The 18,468-nt window shown below is 38.8% G+C and overlaps 1 protein-coding gene and 1 long non-coding RNA gene across 2 annotated transcripts; both read right to left on the reverse strand.

Moving 5' to 3' along the window:
* Positions 1–1,048: 1,048 nt before the first annotated feature.
* Positions 1,049–18,331, reverse strand: LOC140158689 (small ribosomal subunit protein uS3mA-like). The gene is made up of 3 exons (XM_072181872.1): positions 18,247–18,331; positions 12,624–12,825; positions 1,049–1,496 (listed from the first exon to the last, which is right to left on the reverse strand). The coding sequence occupies exons 1-3, from the start codon at positions 18,316–18,318 to the stop codon at positions 1,213–1,215; spliced, it is 558 nt and encodes a 185-aa protein (XP_072037973.1). The 5' UTR covers positions 18,319–18,331; the 3' UTR covers positions 1,049–1,212.
* Positions 6,132–10,596, reverse strand: LOC140158226 (uncharacterized). The gene is made up of 4 exons (XR_011859732.1): positions 10,445–10,596; positions 7,584–7,687; positions 6,832–6,906; positions 6,132–6,321 (listed from the first exon to the last, which is right to left on the reverse strand). It is a non-coding gene; the product is annotated as an uncharacterized lncRNA (long non-coding RNA).
* Positions 18,332–18,468: the final 137 nt, after the last annotated feature.

The following is an 18,468-nucleotide window of genomic DNA, read 5'->3' on the forward strand; positions in this document are numbered from 1 at the left end:
TGAATCTAAGCATTATCACTGGTGTTGAACCATGTGATTGCTGCCTGCTAGCATTCTATATTTTTACTGTAGCATTGGCAACATACCATTGAATTCCGTCTACAAGCATATATGCCTCTTAACAAGAGTTTTTTGACAAAAGGCAGACACCCTCCACATTCACAAAACATTATAATACGTAATACAATAGGTTGGTCTTACAATATTACATGTGCATACAGCCGCCTGTATCAGTAATATAAACTGCTCAAATAAAGAAAGTCCGCACTAATGTAACCCGTCCTACACCAAAATCTGATGTTGTTATGACAATTTGATTGATAAAGTCGTGTGCAGAATCTTGTTAGCTCCAATTTGATACCACATTTGCCACCAAAACACTAAATTCACAGAGATTGATACCAGTATATGAAATTTGATGCATTTTCCAAAGTTGCAAATTAAAAACGGACCACGCGGACCTGTAGAGGTGAATGGCACAGCGCGACCATTGACATAGCCGAAACAACCGCTAGGTCATATCGATCGATCGTGCCCTAGTATTCATCAGTAAAGCACTGTAGCAATCCATGCGTTTGAAATTAACAATTGAATAAAGCGCGCACTTGGGATAGTCGACATGGGTTCATCGTGGGCAAGCAAGCTTGACCACATTGCCACGCTAAGCAATTTCGACCGCGTGTATCGTTTTGATTTGCAACTTTTGAAAATGCACCAAATTCCATAAACTGGTATCAGTCTTTGTCACTTTTGAGTATTTGGTAGCAAATGTGGTATCAAATTGGAGCTAACAAGCTTCTGCCTGCAACCGTATCAATCAAATTTTCATAACAAGATCAGGTTTTAGTGTAAGACGTGTTACATGACTGCGGACTTTCTTTATTTGAGCAGTTTAGTTGCTCAAACTCTAAATAATGTTTTTGTGGAGGATATCTGCCTTTTGTCTCTTTCATCAAAAACCCCTCATTTAGTGGCATATATGAAAATGGAATTCTTCTGAGTATTGGTTTTATGGTTATAGACAAGGGACTGACCACTTATGTCTGTGGTCGGCATGGTATAACTTTCCTTTTCCTTCAAATTTCTACATATGTTGCAGTCCCCTTCCTTTCTGAAAACTGCATTTCCTCAAAATTCTTTCATTCCTCCACTTAAATATTGATCAGTCCTGAAGTCTATCATTAACAGTTTCCTACAATCCATATGAAAACACTAAATCCATTTGTATATCGGTTTATCAAGTACCAGCTGTATTTCCATCTTTACAGGACTTTTATACCAGTAAGATAACAGTTCCTCGGTGTAACCTATTAAGAAGTAATATTGCTTGGGTGGTAGGGATCTTAACATCATACAGGCCAGGATTATCTGATTAGCTCGTCGCTTGATGACTACTTCCGATACAATGAGATTATGAAATGTTCCGAAGAGAAATCGTCTTATAAACATGTCTTCTAGGATACGTTCTGCTTTGTAATCTTCTCCTTCAAGATTGGCTGTAAATGATATGAAAATAAACAAAACAAATATTGATTACAAAGATATGAAAAAATAAATCTAAATTTCAATGTCAACTTCTGAAGTTCTGTAGATTTAATTCACATTTCTACTAAATTCTAGTGGTGCATATTCATTCATAATTTAAGTAACAGTAAGGTGATCAGAGTATAATATAAACTGGCCTCAAAATGAAACTTATAATTTTTCACAAGGTCATATCTTAAAATCCTGTCCATAAAAATGAACACAAATTACGCACAGGATTACTTCAATACTCTACTCTAAACACAAAGGCCGGTATTCACAAAAGAAGACTAACTTTAGTCCTGGATTATCCCTAGTCCGGGACTAGTTAGTCCTGGTCTAAGGATGATCCACGGACCAGGACTAATTGGTATTCACAAAAGCTGGACTAACTAGTCCAGGCCTAACTCGCGATCTGAAAGTTAATCCGCGGACTAACTTTTCAGATTGCGCGTTAGACCTGGACTAACGCGAGATCTAAAGGTCAATCCACGGACTAATTGAACTGCACATGCGCAACAGCGTCGTCAGAGGCCGCATATCATCGATCTTGAAACACCCTGTTTAGCCTACTGTTATACATTAATACATATTTATTTATGTGTTTATATTTTATTTATGGGTTTTCTTTCTTTATAGGCTATTTTCTTTTTGATTTAAAGTAGGCCAACGGGATTTTGAAAGAACGGCTGCCAAAACAAATAGTTACATTAAACAGGGCATGCGTTTATACAGTAGGCCTAGTGCCTATTTAGTAGCATGGCTAGTAATCGTAGGCTTTATATAGCGTATATATTAATGAAGGGCGGAGGGGCAGTAACAGGGGAGTTATTGCCAGAAAGAGCGGATCCAGGTTTGACCAATTTTACCTGCTCGTGCTTCGCTCACCCCATGTATCACGGCAAATTCGATTAGGCATATATTGGCAATTCTGAGATGAGCTCCAGGGATATGATCGATCGGAGTTGTACAATTTTGCAACAGTTTTATCAACATTGCCTGGTCAAAGTGAAAACATTCACCTTTTTGAATATTTTGTGAACATTTCAGAGCAAAAACAACTTTTAAATCGATTTCGCGAAACCTTCGCATGCTTTTTTGGACAGGAACACGTAGGGCCGACAACTAGTCTCGAAACCGAGTTAAAATAAGCATTTCGAGCAATATTGCGTGCATGATAAATAATTGGACATACATTATGCACATTTATTTTACTTGATTTAGACGAAGAACACCTTTTTGCACCATTCTGCGAATTTCTTTTGAAAAATGAAACTTTTTTGTGCGTCCCAGAAATCATCCCATATTTTACAAAACTTCCGACGAGCATTAGGGGCAGTGCAATAATTATTAGCCCCCCGGGGGGGGTAAAATTTCCAAACGGCTCGCCAAAAATCGCTTGCCCCCCCCCCTCTCGGCCCGCCAAAAATCGCTTGCCCCCCCCCTCTCGGCCGGCCAAAAATCTTTGCCCCCCCTTGAACATGCCAAATTTTGGGATCCCAATTTGCAAACTTTAAATGGTCTATAGGCCTATGTATGTTGCGAGCGCAGCGAGCAGGAAAATTTGCATATTTAAGCGTTTCCGTACTGTTTTCTTAAGCCTTTTAGAGCGTTTTATTAAAAAAGGCGCCCGTGAATGTGTGCCAAAAATCGCTTGCCCCCCTCTCGGCTTGCCAAAAATTGCTTGCCCCCTTTTGGCTCGCCAAAAATTTCTTCCCCCCCCCCAATTTTACCCTCCCCCCAGGGCTCATAATTATTGCACAGCCCCTTAATAACCATGATAACGGCAGATAATCATACACGGGAGTACAGGGACCGTGGGAACTGGATTCGCTCCTGGTTATTGCCCGTAATGTATAGTGTACTGCAGGCAGTGCCGCCGACAAGGAGGGTTAGGGGGTGTTACCCCCGGGCCCGGGGTCCTAGGGGGCCCCGTAAAAAATAAAGAAAGCATACCTTAATGGGTCCATAAAAGCAAATAATTTAAAAGATACCTCAGGGGCCGTAAAAAAGGGCCCGTGCGATCATTTTATCCCCGGACCCGCACGGTAATGGCTCTCGGCGGCACTGACTGCAGGAAGAAAAGGGCTTTCTCGTGGTTAAGAGGAATAGGCTTACTTTGTTGTGATTTAAAATTCTGAGTAATTTAGAAATTTTGAAGATCCCAAGGGGCGTATATTGCAGTAGAGGTCAAGCGGCTCTTGGCCCTTACCCCATCTCCCCTCCACCTGCTCATCAAATTTTCAATAGACATACAAGTGGAATGTCTACATTTAACCGGGACATTTAAAAAACTATTATTTTCTGGTTGTGCAATAATTATGAGCTCTGGGGAGGGTAACATGGGGGGTGGTGATATTTTGGTCAGCTGAAAGGGGGCACAAGCTATTTTTTGGCAAGACATAAGGGGAAGAGGAAAGCGAGTTTTGCCACACTTTCATGGGGCACCTTTTTTAATAAAGCGCTGTAAAAGTCTTAGGAAAACAGCGAAAAGGCTTAAATATGCCAATTCCAAATATTTGGCATATGCATTGGGGGGATTTTGGCAAAGCGCGGGGCGGTTATTTCTTGATCTGCCATTTGGAAATCCCCCGGCTCAGAATTATTGCATAGCGGGCTAAGGACAAAATTCATCATGAAAACTTATTGCCAGCCCTGCCTTAATTAAACAATAAGATGTGTAACAAAATACCATTGCATATAAACATGATAAACAACGGCTTAGAACCAGAACTGCGTATGTCCAAAATAGATGTTTGTTTTGCAATGATGAGTTCAACAACTTTCTGGTAAATAGAATTTCAGCCAAAAAACGTTGTTTTGAAATATAGGGACAGAACACTTCTGTCAATTTTGTCATACGTCAAATAACGACTTCTGATTAGTCCCCTCGGTAATATTCATAAACGTGAAATACGGTAGAAATCCGTCTAGAAGCATATATGCCTCTAAACGAGGTTTTTTTTAACGAAAGATATGAAAGGCCAATACCCTTCTCAAAAACATTGCAATAGATTGGTCTTACAATACATGTTTATACAGCCGCCTTTATCAGTTATAGTTGTTCAAACACCAAATAACGTTTTTGTTGAGAGTGTCTGCCTCTTGTCTCTTGTGTCAAAAAAACCTCGTTTAGAGGCATATATATGCTTGTAGACGGAATTTTACGGTATATTAAATTAATATTATGTTACCCAACTTACCAAAATTCAAATGACCATAAACACACACCCACACATAAGTTATTATGGTTTTCATTTTTTTATTATTATTTTTTCTGTTTTTTAACATGTTTACCAGGAACATCAATATCTTAAATTTTACAGGAATGTCTCTAACTAAGTATCGATTTTGCTGATGATAATATAAATGTATCAATATAAGGTCACTGTGGGGCCAAAACTTAAAAATAGCCCCATCATGTTGTTATGTATCTCAAATTGTTCTACTCATCACAGGGAATAAAAAAGTCAATGGTCATATTTTTCTTAGTTCAGGAGTTATAAGGTCAGATAGGTCAAATTACTCCCTTGTAAGGGGGGGGCTGATGGAAAAAGGGGGCCCTGAAAATTGTTGACCCTCCTAAGGGGGGCCCTGAAAAAAATTACCACAAATTTTCCTGGAAAAATTGAGGTTATATGCTTTTCTATGGGGTTGACCCATAATAAAAAAAAAAAAAAAGGGGGCCCTGAAATTTTCGAGGTCTGTAAAGGGGGGGCCCCCCTTTTTGCATCAGCCCCCCTTACAAGTGTTTGTGAACGGTCCCTTATTATAGGAAATCTCAAACATATACTTAATTCACAATTTGGTACAAATTTTCATAGTCATGTCCCCGTTCAGAGTTTATGCAGTCAAAGTCAAATAGAATGTGCATACATAACCTTTGACTCAGCATGTGATTTCATCTATTCTGAGGTTATACATTTCTCAAACGAATTCCTAAACTATTTTGTTTGCCCAGAGGAGTATTTTGAGACAAGTTGTGATTAAATCGGTGCACTTTGAAAATTTGGCGACTGTGCATGTGATATTTGACCTTTGACCTATTTTACTCTATAACTCCTGAACTAACCATTAGTTCAGAATGACAGTTGACTTTTTTTATTCCAAGCAATGAGAGGAACAAACAATTTGAGGGATGGATTGCAACATGATAAAACAAATTTGAAATTTTGGCCCCATGACCCTTCGACCCCTCATGGGAAGCACAGGGGGCATAAAAATGGAGAACCAATTCTAGTCTTATCAGTTGAGGCATAAGGATGCAAAAAAACATTGGTTCCACTAATCATAATGTAGCAAAACTAGATCCCAAATATTCCCCAATAGCGCCCTGTACTACCATGGCGAAAACAGACAAAATGTTCACTGAGTAACTACACTGCATTTTGGGCAGCTAAAGATTAATAAACAAATGTCAACAAGAAAAGAGGTTACGGTTATCTGCTTTGGCTTAATAAATAACAAGATCAATAATAGCAACTTCAAACTTTAATCTGCCACTATAGAAAGTTGCATTAAAATATACAAATTCAAATTGTATTAATAATTAAATAACAAACATTTTTTTTTTTTTTTTAATGAAGAGGCATGATTATGCTGATTTACTGGAATAGTCCAGAAAAATGTTCACTGCAACTTTGCAATCTATATCAAATTTAGTGGTTCTTTAACATTTTATGTATCATTTGTACATTGATTTCCTTTAAAAATATTCACAGACGAGATCTTGCACAAACATCTTTAGTCATCCAACTGGTGGTGTCAAATGTTACTACTCATCATGCTTGAAGATACCTGTAACAGGAAAGAAAGAAATAGAGTAGTTTTAAAAAAACTCATAATATTGGGGCTCTTTCTAAACAGGACAAATTTCAGGCCCAAAATTTCACTGACATTATGATAAATATATGAGTTTTCTTCTGGTACCGAATCTCTATTTTGATAGGATAATGTGGGAGGGGGAATGAGGCTGTCAATCTGGCTATGTACACCCCTTTAAATAAAGTGAGTCATCACTTGGGATTTTGAGAATAAACCTGAAGTTGGAGTCATTTGGGATTTAAAACTTGAGTCAAGTGACAAATCCCAAAATGATAGGTCGAGTCCGAGTTGAGTCGTTACAAGTCTCGGGGAATTACAACATGTTACAATGTGATTGTAGGTTTCAATTCATGTAAATTTCCAGTTTTCTCAAAACTTACTATGAAATTGAAAAAATTTACATCTCATTAAAATATCAAAATTTTATGGATTTTATGGTTCTTACCAGTAACATTGATATTAAACATGTTAAAAGAAACTCACCATTTATAGATTTAGGCTAAGGCTGTAATTTCTTGCTTTCTGTTCAACCAATGTCTCACGGCACATCTGAAACAACTGAAAACAAAATAGCAACATTTTAGAAATAGGTATCATCTTCAAACATTTTGAACACAAAATTAACATTTTTCCTGTGATGAAAACCAAGTTTCAAACAGTTTGTCATGAAATTTAACTTGGAATTCAGACATGTTATTATAAAAGTTTATAACCAAATAACCAGTATTCATCATGGTATTACCAAGCCCAATTTTAAATATTGGGCTAAGCCATTGGGCAAAGTCCACACACCACCTGTTGAAGATTTAGAAATATCTTCCACAGGGGGAGTATGAATTTCAAATGGAATTAGCACATTAACCAACACTATTTGACACTCACTCTCCTTCTATGGAAGATTCATACTGACTCAAATGGAATTCAAATGGAGCTGCCTAATGTGTTAATTCCATTTGAAAATCTTCCACAGGGGCAGTGTGGATTTTAAATGGAATAGCCCAATATTACTGTGGGTGGGTGTGTGTATGCTCACAGGTGATGTTGAAAAGGTGACTATGCTGGTATGGGGTGGGCATTTGGAGTGGGGTGTAATAGTGTACAGTGGACTGTGCATGAGTCTATGTTGGTTTCAAATCATGCAAATTTCCAGATTTCTCAAAATTTAAAGAATTGACATCCTTTTATCATGTTTCCATTGTTCTTACATTGTATTAAACATGTTAAAAAAGGCTCACCATTTATAGATTTAGGTTACGGCTTAGGCCGTAATTTCCAGTTTTCAGTGCAACCAAACCAATGTAGCTTTCAGTACAACCAATGTCTTGCACCTCTGAAACAACTGAAAACAAAAAAATAAAATAGATACCATCAAATATTTGAACATTTGTCCTATCATGAAAACTTACTTGGTAGCACTAGCAAGTTTTAGGCCTATACTGTTTTTCCATGAAATTGAACTTGTAATTGAGACATTTTGTTATTGTAAGTTGAAATAAACCAAATTACCAGTAATATTGGGCTAAGCCATTTAAAGTCCACACTCCCCTTGTAAAAGATTTTGAAAATTGAAACTCACACTCCCTCAGATGCTGAATCTTTATCAGAGGGTGTATGGAATTCAATGAAGCTGCCTAATGCACTCATTCTATTTAAAATTCATACTCTCTTTTCAGTGGCGGCGCCACGGGGAGTGGAAAGGGGGGAATTAGCCCCCCCCCCCAATATTTTTCTTGCCCCCCACTTTTGAGGCAAAACCACCAAAATCACATAAATTCCCACTTTTTTGCGGCAATTTTGCCCCCCCTGAAATTCATTTTGCCCCCCTCCCCAATGCTCCCCTGAAAAAAAAATTCCTGGCGCTGCCACTGCTCCTTGTGGAAAATATTTGTAACATCCACAGGGGTCATGTGGATCTTAAATGAAAACACACATTAAATTCACGAATTTTTAACCATGTCCCTGCTAAATGTATTTAGTACGGTACACCCACTTTTATATACACCCCATCCCCTGCATACCAGTGCCATGGGCATTATGTTATGTCAAGTCCCCTGCATGAGGTATGCCCCGGCCCAGCATGCCGGCCACTAGGTTACATATCATTCTTGTTGTGCTATCCCGGGTATGTGTGTATCTGAAAGTGTTTGTGTGTGCAAGTTATTTTTGGTACCGCCAGTATGCATTTATTGTGGGTATGCACTCGAAGTTATTGTGGGTATACACTTGCGTGCGCAAAGTTATTGTGGGTACGCACTCGTGTGCGTAGGTGTACATGCGGGGGTGTACAAGCGTGTGTGAGCGTAATTACACACGAACCTCATATTTGGCCATTTTAACCTCAAAAGTGCAAATTTGTGCGCGCTTTGTGCGAATTTATTGCACCAAATATGCTAGATTCACTATACTTCAAGAAATTTGAATCTGCCACTACGAAATCCAGCAGAATTTTCAGCGGTCTGAGATTTGGCACTGTTTTAGCATAAACAAGGCTCTGATTGGCCAAATCAATCATTTAATACATCAACACCTCATTCGCCGGTCAAGCAAGGTAACAAATCATGACCTGTAGTCTATCTTGTGCGCAATCTTAATCCCGCTGAATGTTTACACACACGTAGAAGGGCGCTGGTGACTAAACCGCGTGAATGCATTGATTCGAGTCTGCCACCACTAAATCCAACATGGCATAACCCTAAACTTGAGATGAAACACAGTGTAGTTCTTTTTACGGGAACTTGAGATTATCAGCAAGAGCACTCGGACACCGCTGAAGGCAGCTAGCTGTTTCGCATGTGCATCTATATGCAGCGTCTTTAAGCATGTGCGTGTGTACGCCAGCTGCACTTTGAGCAAACACTTTCGATTTGTAGCTGCGCCCAATGAAATGGGCACTTACGTCACTGCCACATCAGGGTGGATAAAGCCTGGGTGATCACTACTGTACCAACACTGCTTATTATGGCTTTATACCAGTTAAGCCCGGTCCTGACTCTACATCGCAGCGCGATGCTATAAAAACTGTAATCTGAGCCAGGTGTTTACGAGCTCAGCGGTGAAAATTCTCATCGCGCTGTGGAACTTTCGGTCCACGATGGAGTTGAACAATGCGATATCGCAGCCGTGCACGCTTCTGATTGGCTGCTGGAAAATCAAGGTCGGTAGAATGACCTTAAAAGGAGATGCAGATCCCACATGCTTTTAAAACATCGCGCGATGAAATTAAAATGTACATTTAATTTCATCGGGCGATGCTGCGATGTTTGAAAAGCATCGCATCGCGCTGCGAAGTGGAGTCAGGATCGGGCTTTAATGCCTCCGTCATACTTTCCTGCCGCTTGCCGCTGACAAGCCTTGATTGTGTTCTTTTGTCTGCAATGCGCGTGCGCCACGCCGCTCAGCGGCAAGCGGCATGGTAGTATGAAACCAGCATAAGCGTTGGATCGCGGCGATCAGAAGGACATCCCTAAAGTCCGATTCAGACTCCACAACACATTGCAGCATGATGCTATGCAGATGCTTTTTAAACCATTGCGGCATCACACAATGAAATAAAATGTTCATTTTAATTTCATCGCACGATGCTGCAATGTTTTTCATGTCATGCATGTGGGTCTGCATCTCCTTTTATAGTCATTCTGCAGACCTTGATTTTCTAGCAGCCAATCACAAGCATGCATGCATTCAGCATGGCCACGATATCGCAGCGCATTGCGACGCAAGTTCAACTTTCATCCCCGACAAAATTTCCACCACACCCTGAGAATTTTCACCGTCGAGCATGCAAGCTTGTAAAAACCTGGCTGCTCAGATTTCATAGAAGTATCGCAGCATCAGCGATGTCATCGCATCGCGCTGCGACATGGAGTCTAAATCAGAGTGTACCCTAGTCATGCTAGTTAACCTAACCATGTTATGATGTCCTTCTGATCGCCGTGATCCAGTGTTTACCTTTACTTGTTTATACATGTATAATTATGTAGGCTAGCATTTCATGATGTATGGCAAATACATCAGGACATATATACCTACTACGTGAATGCGTAAGCTTACGTGGCATGAAAATTTAAGGTTGAAAATAGCTCTGGTTACGGCATACCTGGCTACTAATTCACGTCTATGCTTCATTACTTTGCAGACCACAGTCTCCGTTAAATCTTACACGAACGAAAATATACAAAATGCATTTTTAGATGGAAAAATTGGGCATTTTTACCCGAGTAAGTTGGCGGTAGGTAGGCTATGGCTACATGTCAACATTCCAATTAATTACGGGCATTAATAAAGCACTTCCGGGAACTGTTGATGGGCGGGGCGTTACTAATTTACATGTTAATGATGTTTCGTCACAGATGTTTTAATTCGTTTTTTTAAATTAAAAAAATGAACAAATAATCACAATACTCACCGGAAATTTCAGCCTTTCTTGTAGTTTCGCGGCCCGATTCCCGGTTTGGTGAACGAAACTCGGCCTATAAACTTATTTACGTAGGTTCCAAGGTGACCTTTCATAACATTTACAAAGCTGCAGTAAGTTTGAAAGTTCTGATCACTTTGTTTGCCCCTGACAGTATTTTTATTCAACAAAATGCTTAAAAAAGTGCCCAAAACTGCTATTTCACAGCCACCGGTCACCGCTTAGTCCACAAGTTAAACCTGCCCTCTCAGTGGACTAAATTTGGTGCCGTTTTTGCATCATTTTAGTCCAGGACTAAGCCTAGTCCACTTTTGTGAATACCAAATAACTTTAGTCCTGGACTAAACCTCCGATTTAGTCCAGGACTAAAGTTAGTCTCCTTTTGTGAATACCGGCCAAAGACACAAAGACAAAAACACAAAGCAGTTGTCCAACTGACACAACAGTAAAATGCACTGACACAGAACAGCTTCCGGGACCACATTCACAGAGAAAAGAAATATGTGAGAATGCGTTTAAGATCCTAACACAGGTGATTATTTCCAAAGAGTAAGTGGAATAATGTGGAGCGGGCTGCTTCTGATTTTCACACACTTTCTTCAGGAAACAGGTCTTGTTCCACAATATTCCATTTACTCATAGATTTATTGTGTTGGGTGCCAATTATTGGAAATGTGGTCCAGGAAGCTGTTCCATGTCAGTGCATTTTGCTGTTGTATCAGTTGGACAACTGTTTAGTTACTGAACAGTGTTTAGAGTAGAGTATTGAAGTAATCCTGTGTTCAATTTGTGTTCATTTTTATGGACAGGAATTGAAGATATGACCTGGTGACAAATTATAAGTTTCTTTATGAGGCCAGTTTAGTACATAGTGCAGTTAAAATAGAACATATCGCTGTACAAAACAAAAAAGGCGAATGGAAAGAACAATGCAGACTATTAGAATAAATCTATTGGAACTTAAAGCTGATATAATTTGAATGAAGCAAAATACTTTGATTGTCTGACCAAGAGTAGCAGAAAATTCCAGATTTAAGAGCACCATTACTAAAGGCAGCATCTTCAGTAAATGAATATGATCTGATGTGAATCAAACTAAATTGCAATCTTCAAATGGAACATTAACAACCCTAACAGCCTGAGGGTTGTTTGTTAGGAGTAATATATATGTTTCCCACCTGCCCCGCTGAAGGTGTGGCGCCCTGGCAGTAGTCTTTTGTAGCACCCGGTGACATTAGGGTTAAGAATCTTAAATAAATAATATGGACTTGTTTAGTTCTTATAAAGACACTAGTAAACAAGCAAGAGGTTTTAAAATGATTCTTTTCTTTTCTTTTCTTTCCTTGAACACAAAATAGATGTATTTCAAAGAACTCTACTTAGAAGAACAATATCCATCACAAAACTAGACAAAATGACAAATGCTGATTTATATACAAACACAAATACTGAACCATGAAGCAAAACCATCAAAAGAAGAAGACTAAACTGGGTAGGTCATCTATACAGATTCCCAGAAGAAACCCAGCACGTCAAGCCCTAGCTGAATTTCAACGAAAAACTAAGCGTCCTGTCGGACGCCCAAAACCAACATGGGTGGCGCAAATGCAGAAAGTAGATGAACAAACTCTTACACAGACCAATGACAGAATAGCCTGGAGAGCAGTAGTAGAGTGCGCAATGACAACATAGCCAGAAAGCGTAGACGATGATGATGATTTCCTTTACCAGAAACCAGTGAAGTTCTTCAGAGATAATTTGAATCAGACTGACCCATTAACAGACAAACTCTTTTGTTTATTGTACAGACTGAGGGAAGATGTTTAAAACCAACTGATCATTGTCCCCTATTCCTTCTCACCTGTATGTTGGGAAGTCCATCCCTTAGTTACTCCTATAGTAAAAGGAGGATTGATTTCTTCATACATAACTGGCTTCTCTCCTTTGCTTCTCTTGATCCTTCCTGCTACTGTTTTGTGACAAACTGCTGTGGTTTGTAGACATCTTTTTGGTAGTTGTGATGATAATAAATAGGTGCCATTTGCTGTGCTAGGGAGGCATGCCTGTAACAAATTAAAAGTCAATTAAGTCAACAAAAACAATCAGTATCAAACATTTCACATAAAACAAACCAGTGCAAGAGAAGTCATGTTTACAAAAGAAATTGGAGACCTAAAGACCTGGAAATGGCAATAAGGCAATAAAAAACAATTTGATAGTCAATTTCATGAAAATAAAATTGGTTGCCCACTTGTGTGTGGAATCGCCGCGCCATTTAAATTGTGCAATATTGTGCAAGTCCTTTGCCAAAATACAAGTTTGACAACCCTAAAAACCATATAACATTTGAGTGAAATCTAAAGAAATTCGCTGAGGGTAAATGTGGGCACCATCTGTTGAATTGACATGGTATTATATATTGAAATTAAGCATGCCAAATCAGTATATTTCTAAAGATATCATTAAAAATCTGGTGAATTACTGATTATTACTCTCAACTGTGGTAAACCATGTTCAAAACCAATTCAACAGTTTTGTTGTCATATCTTCAGAAATACATACACCTATATATGGAAATGTTAAGTGATCGGATAGCAATGTTTGCACAGTATTTTTATGGGACACAAGAGCACATCAAACACATCAAATTGCATCTGAATGCAAGTAAAAATCGATAATTACCCATAAAATTTGTATTATATCGCGAATTAAAAAAAATCTGAATTATTTGATATCATCATGGACATTCCTCGTATTCAGATTCCAGAATGCAATTTGATGTACGTCTGATGTCTCACAAAAATACTGTGCAAACATTGATCGGATTCCTTAATGAAAAAAAATATGATTTCATTTACATCAATTTATGACGATTTATAAAAAATATTTTTATAAATTTTAAATTTACAATTTTATCTACTACTATTTTTAGTCATGTTAGTCCTGTTACTGTAGTGTAGTGCAAACTTGTACATGTTATAGGTATGAGAGGCAAACCTTTAGCACATTTGCTAGTCAGCCAAATTGGCCTAAAAAACTGGGGCCCAAACACAATACATATTTACATAGAAATTTAGAAGAAAAGGGTTGTCAAGGAAACCTACATAAATATGTTGTCTATACTTCACTTGACCCAAATATATGATTTTTTTGTGATGAGACAATCCCCTTATATTCAAATCACTCTTGATATTTTGACACTCAACAGAAAATTACCAAGAATCCCATTGTGACAATCAAGTTAAAAAAAAGCCAACCAGGTCCTGGGAATGCTGAGGCGTAACTTGAGAGGGTGCTCTAAATCAATCAAGAGCTCTGCTTATCTGGCACTCGTTAAGCCGCTCCTGGAGTACATGTATGCTGTCAGCGTCTGCGACCCTTATGAATCCAAGTATATCTACAAGTTGGAAATGATACAGCGCAAGGCTGCAAGATTTATTTGCAACAGTTACGACCGTCATGCTAGCGTCACTGACATGATCAGGGGATTGGAATGGGACACGTTAGAACACAGACGTGAAGCTACCAGACTTGTGCTTATGAAACAAATTCAATTGGGTGAATCAGCTATTCCGAAATCGTTACCTGGCAACATTCAACAGCAACAAAACACTAAATATATCTTACATCAGCATGAAATCCAAAACGAAATCACATACAAACTATATATAACTGCAAACAAGCTAGCAAGACTACCCGACAACATTATCAACAACAGCTCAATCAACCCAAGTTCTAAATCACATCCGGCAAAGAGCCCAAACTAGTCCATGACCACATTACCCTTACCGTGGCTCTACATGGATTACATGGTCTGTCGTCACGTATCAACGATGGAGAAGAAGTTGCGTCATAATAATCAATAAAATGGCATATCTTCGCTAATATTTGACTGATTTTAATTGAGGTATCATCTTGTTCAGAATGGTATGCTCTCTCCAACTATTCAAATAAGTTAATAACATTCTACAATGAATGAATTCTAATTTTATGATTCTGTCCCTAGTACTAGCTAAACTTAATTCTTTATTACTTCCGTGGTCCGAGCTGTGCGCCAAGCGTAGACGAGCGTACACAGAAGAAATAAACAATCACGCTGATTGGCTGATCAACGGACCTGACAACAAGCCGGTTAACCCATTGGTCGTCGACGCGCGCGTAGTAGGCTAACCTTGTCACTTTACGCGATCGCAATTCACCAGCGCGTACCCTGACCACGGTGAAGCGGGATTGAATAAAATAAGTATTTCTGAAAATCACTAACTTGCTTGATTATATAAAATTCGCGTTTTTAAAATTAGCGCTTATTGTGATTCATATATAGGCTGAGCGCATGTGCCGACCAATTAAAATTATGAAAATGATGACCAATCATCATTACGCGTTCAACTCAGAACCGGTTCTGGCTGGGTGGCTTGCGGCGTGGTTAACGCAAGCGATGCTTGGGCCATTCTGATTCAGGTGAGAGGTTTGATTGTATATCTTTGTGTTGACGGCAAGTATATTTAGTGATTTTCGCTGTTTTATTATTAATTATGTCATAAAAATGTTATAGATCAGAAAGTCGAATGTTAGGGAATCATTTTGGAACATTTTCGAAATGTCAGTATCAAAATTTAGGCTTTAAAATTGCATTTTTGAAGTCATGTATCAGTGATCATTTTGCTTGCTTATTGTGCGTAGGCGCTTGCATGTATTCATTTTCCAAAATGTCATGTCAGGATTTTACATCAAATTTCATATTTTTGGCGATACAAAATTCTATTTATTATTTAATAATCATGTTCTATGTATTTTACCGATCATTTTGATAATATTACCGAAGGTATAGGAAGTAGGATTGGCAGAAGGAGGTGGTGGAAATATTTTTGATCATTTTTGATTTTTATTTAGCTAAATTTTGAAGAATGAAAAGTCGCCATTTTCAGAGATTGAAATATTGCGCATGCGCATAATTATGAAGTCGCACATCATAATTATTGTTGAAGTGAAGGAGGGAGAAAAACTAATTTTGAGCATGACAAACATGATTGAGAGGGACGGGATGTATTGCTCTGTCCTGTTAATTAATTATTTTATGGCAATTTTGGGAGGACTTTAAAATAAATCATCTTCCTTCTGCTAATGTGATATTTTATTATTATAAAATACTTCATGCGCCGTGTCATCAACTTTAAACATGTTAAATAAAAACATATTGATATTTTTATGCATGTAGGCCCACATTTTTCATATTATATTAAGGATGTCAAATTCATCCCGGGGAGGGGAGAATAATGTTGTGTATCATGAACTATGTAAATTATTTGTGTTATGAATATTTATGTGTAAACAAACATTCTGTACACACACGCACAGAGATATCCATACCCTGGGGACAGGCCTAGATGTGTGTCACACCTATGGGATATTGGCACCCGTGGGTGGTGCTTGCAGGCTTCATAGGAGAGGAGTGGTGACAGAAGGAGGGAGATGAAGCATTAGGTGTGATCACATAAAGAGAGGCCAGGGGTTAGTGATATTCTGTGAGGTAAGTTGATCATGCATATACATACACACCCATACATATACAAACTGGTTACGGACGCCCCTACCCAGGAGTGTAGTGGATCCGACCCAGGGGGTCGTGTGTCGTCGTTACCTGAGTGTAGACCAGAAGGCGTGCATGAGGGTGCACGTGAAGATCATCATGACAGGTGGAGCGTTACCTTGTGTTGCTTGATGTGAGGGTACGGGGTGTGGGCGTACCAGAGGGAAAGCACACATGGTTGACCCACGGGATATATGACAGCAGGAGAAGGAGGCCGAGGATGATGACCTAGGGGTGTACTGTAAGCTCTGTAACCAGTTTTACACAAATACATTATATACATTATACACACATACTTTAAAGTGTAGGCCTACTCTTCGGGCTTACGTAATAAAACATTAATTTTATAACCTGGGGGTGGGGATATTTTGTTAAATAAACAGATAATGCAGTATTCTTTATTCTTCTTTTTCATTCTGATTCAGGGGTGTTACATGCTGATTCAGATTCAGGATCCGATTCAGATATCTATGTCTGAGGGAGGGAGCTAGGTTGTGGTGAGGGTAGTAGGGAGTAGGTGAAGGTAGATTGTTGTTGTTGTTGTGATCTCAAAGTAAATAAAACTGGTTGATTGAGACATAAATTTTATTGTGCTTCAGTGTGTCCTTACAAGGCAGTAAGTGGGGTTCTGTCCCCCACAACTTATCCACGTTTCACACAAAATTACAGTGTCCCCCAGGGACTGGTGTCAACCAGTTATCCTGACATTCATAATCCATATATTAGACAAACGGCCGTCCCGCTACAACGGAAGTAATAAAAAATTAACTTTAGTACGGTACTATACAAAAACAATGCTACTCTACGCATCCATATTAGCGAGGCTATCTGCGTACAACTGCTTACTATGCACAGCCACGCAAAGAGTATGTTCCACGTCCACGATGTACACGAATTTGATAATTTTTCTATAGCAAATTGAAATAGTACTGCTGAAGTTCCTTAGTTCGCAACGCAAACTTTAAAAACCGGGCAAAACAGACACGTCATTTATCGGTATGACATTTTCGTATTGGTGCTGCCCTATTTAAGTTTGCACTGAAGTGCTATCTCTATTTGGGTGCGCCGATTTGGATCATGTGGTAATGAATTTTTATTTATTCTGGATAAATAATAAAGTATTAATTACAATTTCAAGCATAGGTGTTTAGGCAAGAAGTACAAGAAGCTGCGTAATTAATATTATGACAAACATGCAACTATTTAAGCCACACAGGAGCCTTGTATTTTTTAGTGCAAACTCTAATTGAAATCATGCAATGACGTTGCACTAGCTTTTTGTATACAGATCATCCCATACCGTACTATACCAAAATGCAGTAAACCTTTGACGAGCGCGTATTGTAAGGATACGTCGCGTATTTACTGCGTTGCACACACTTGTCTCTGATTGGCTGCAGAGGCGATCTGTTGTTGCCGAGTGGAAATTTATGAATGAACTGTGCGCCGTACGCGTTGTTAGCGCCGAATTTGCAATCTCACGGTAGTCGCGCTCGTCAAAGCAGGACCGCGACACTCCGGAGGACAGCAGAGGACAGAAAAATGTGACTCTCCTGCTAGTCTCCTACACAACCAGTTAATTATGTTTTTGTTCATACCGCATACAGTCTGGCCCGCGCCCGAGACTAGCAGGAGAGTCACATTTTCTGTCCTCACATCGGTATAGGCCGTCTGCACGTTAATTGTACGGAGTGTCGCTTCTCTACCTTTATTTTCTCTGGTCAAAGGTTTGCTGCATTTTAGTATGTATGGGTTCCTCGTACATAGTAGAAGTTCCTATCGATTTGGAATATCAAAAAGAAGGCTTGTTCATTCGTACATCGTAAAACAGAACTGATCTCAGCATTCTCTAACACCAAATGAATAATATGTCAGGAAAAGATAAGTTTCATACCTGGAAAATTCGATGAAATCGACAACTACTTTTGGGGACAAGTGATGCACATTTTACCGTGTAAGCAGCCATTTTCTACTTCAACAGCACTCGATTTTTTCTATTGATTGATTGACCTTCTATGTAGCGGATTTAATTTTTATTATTATATTTATTAAATGTTTAAAAGTAAAATATTTATTAATTATGTAATTGATAAATATATTAAATATATATTTTAGA

The sequence above is a fragment of the Amphiura filiformis genome, chromosome 8 (assembly GCF_039555335.1).
Source record: "Amphiura filiformis chromosome 8, Afil_fr2py, whole genome shotgun sequence".
Lineage (NCBI taxonomy): Eukaryota > Metazoa > Echinodermata > Ophiuroidea > Amphilepidida > Amphiuridae > Amphiura > Amphiura filiformis.

Bases quoted from the DNA above. Each gene is read 5' to 3' on its own strand.
- LOC140158689 (XM_072181872.1), bottom strand. From the start codon at position 18,318: ATGGCTGCTTACACGGTAAAATGTGCATCACTTGTCCCCAAAAGTAGT. The intron at 12,826-18,246 runs GTATGAAACTTA...AATTTGTTACAG, and splicing joins GATTTCATCGAATTTTCCAG to GCATGCCTCCCTAGCACAGC. The intron at 1,497-12,623 runs GTGAGAAGGAAT...TATCATTTACAG, and splicing joins ATGGACTTCCCAACATACAG to CCAATCTTGAAGGAGAAGAT.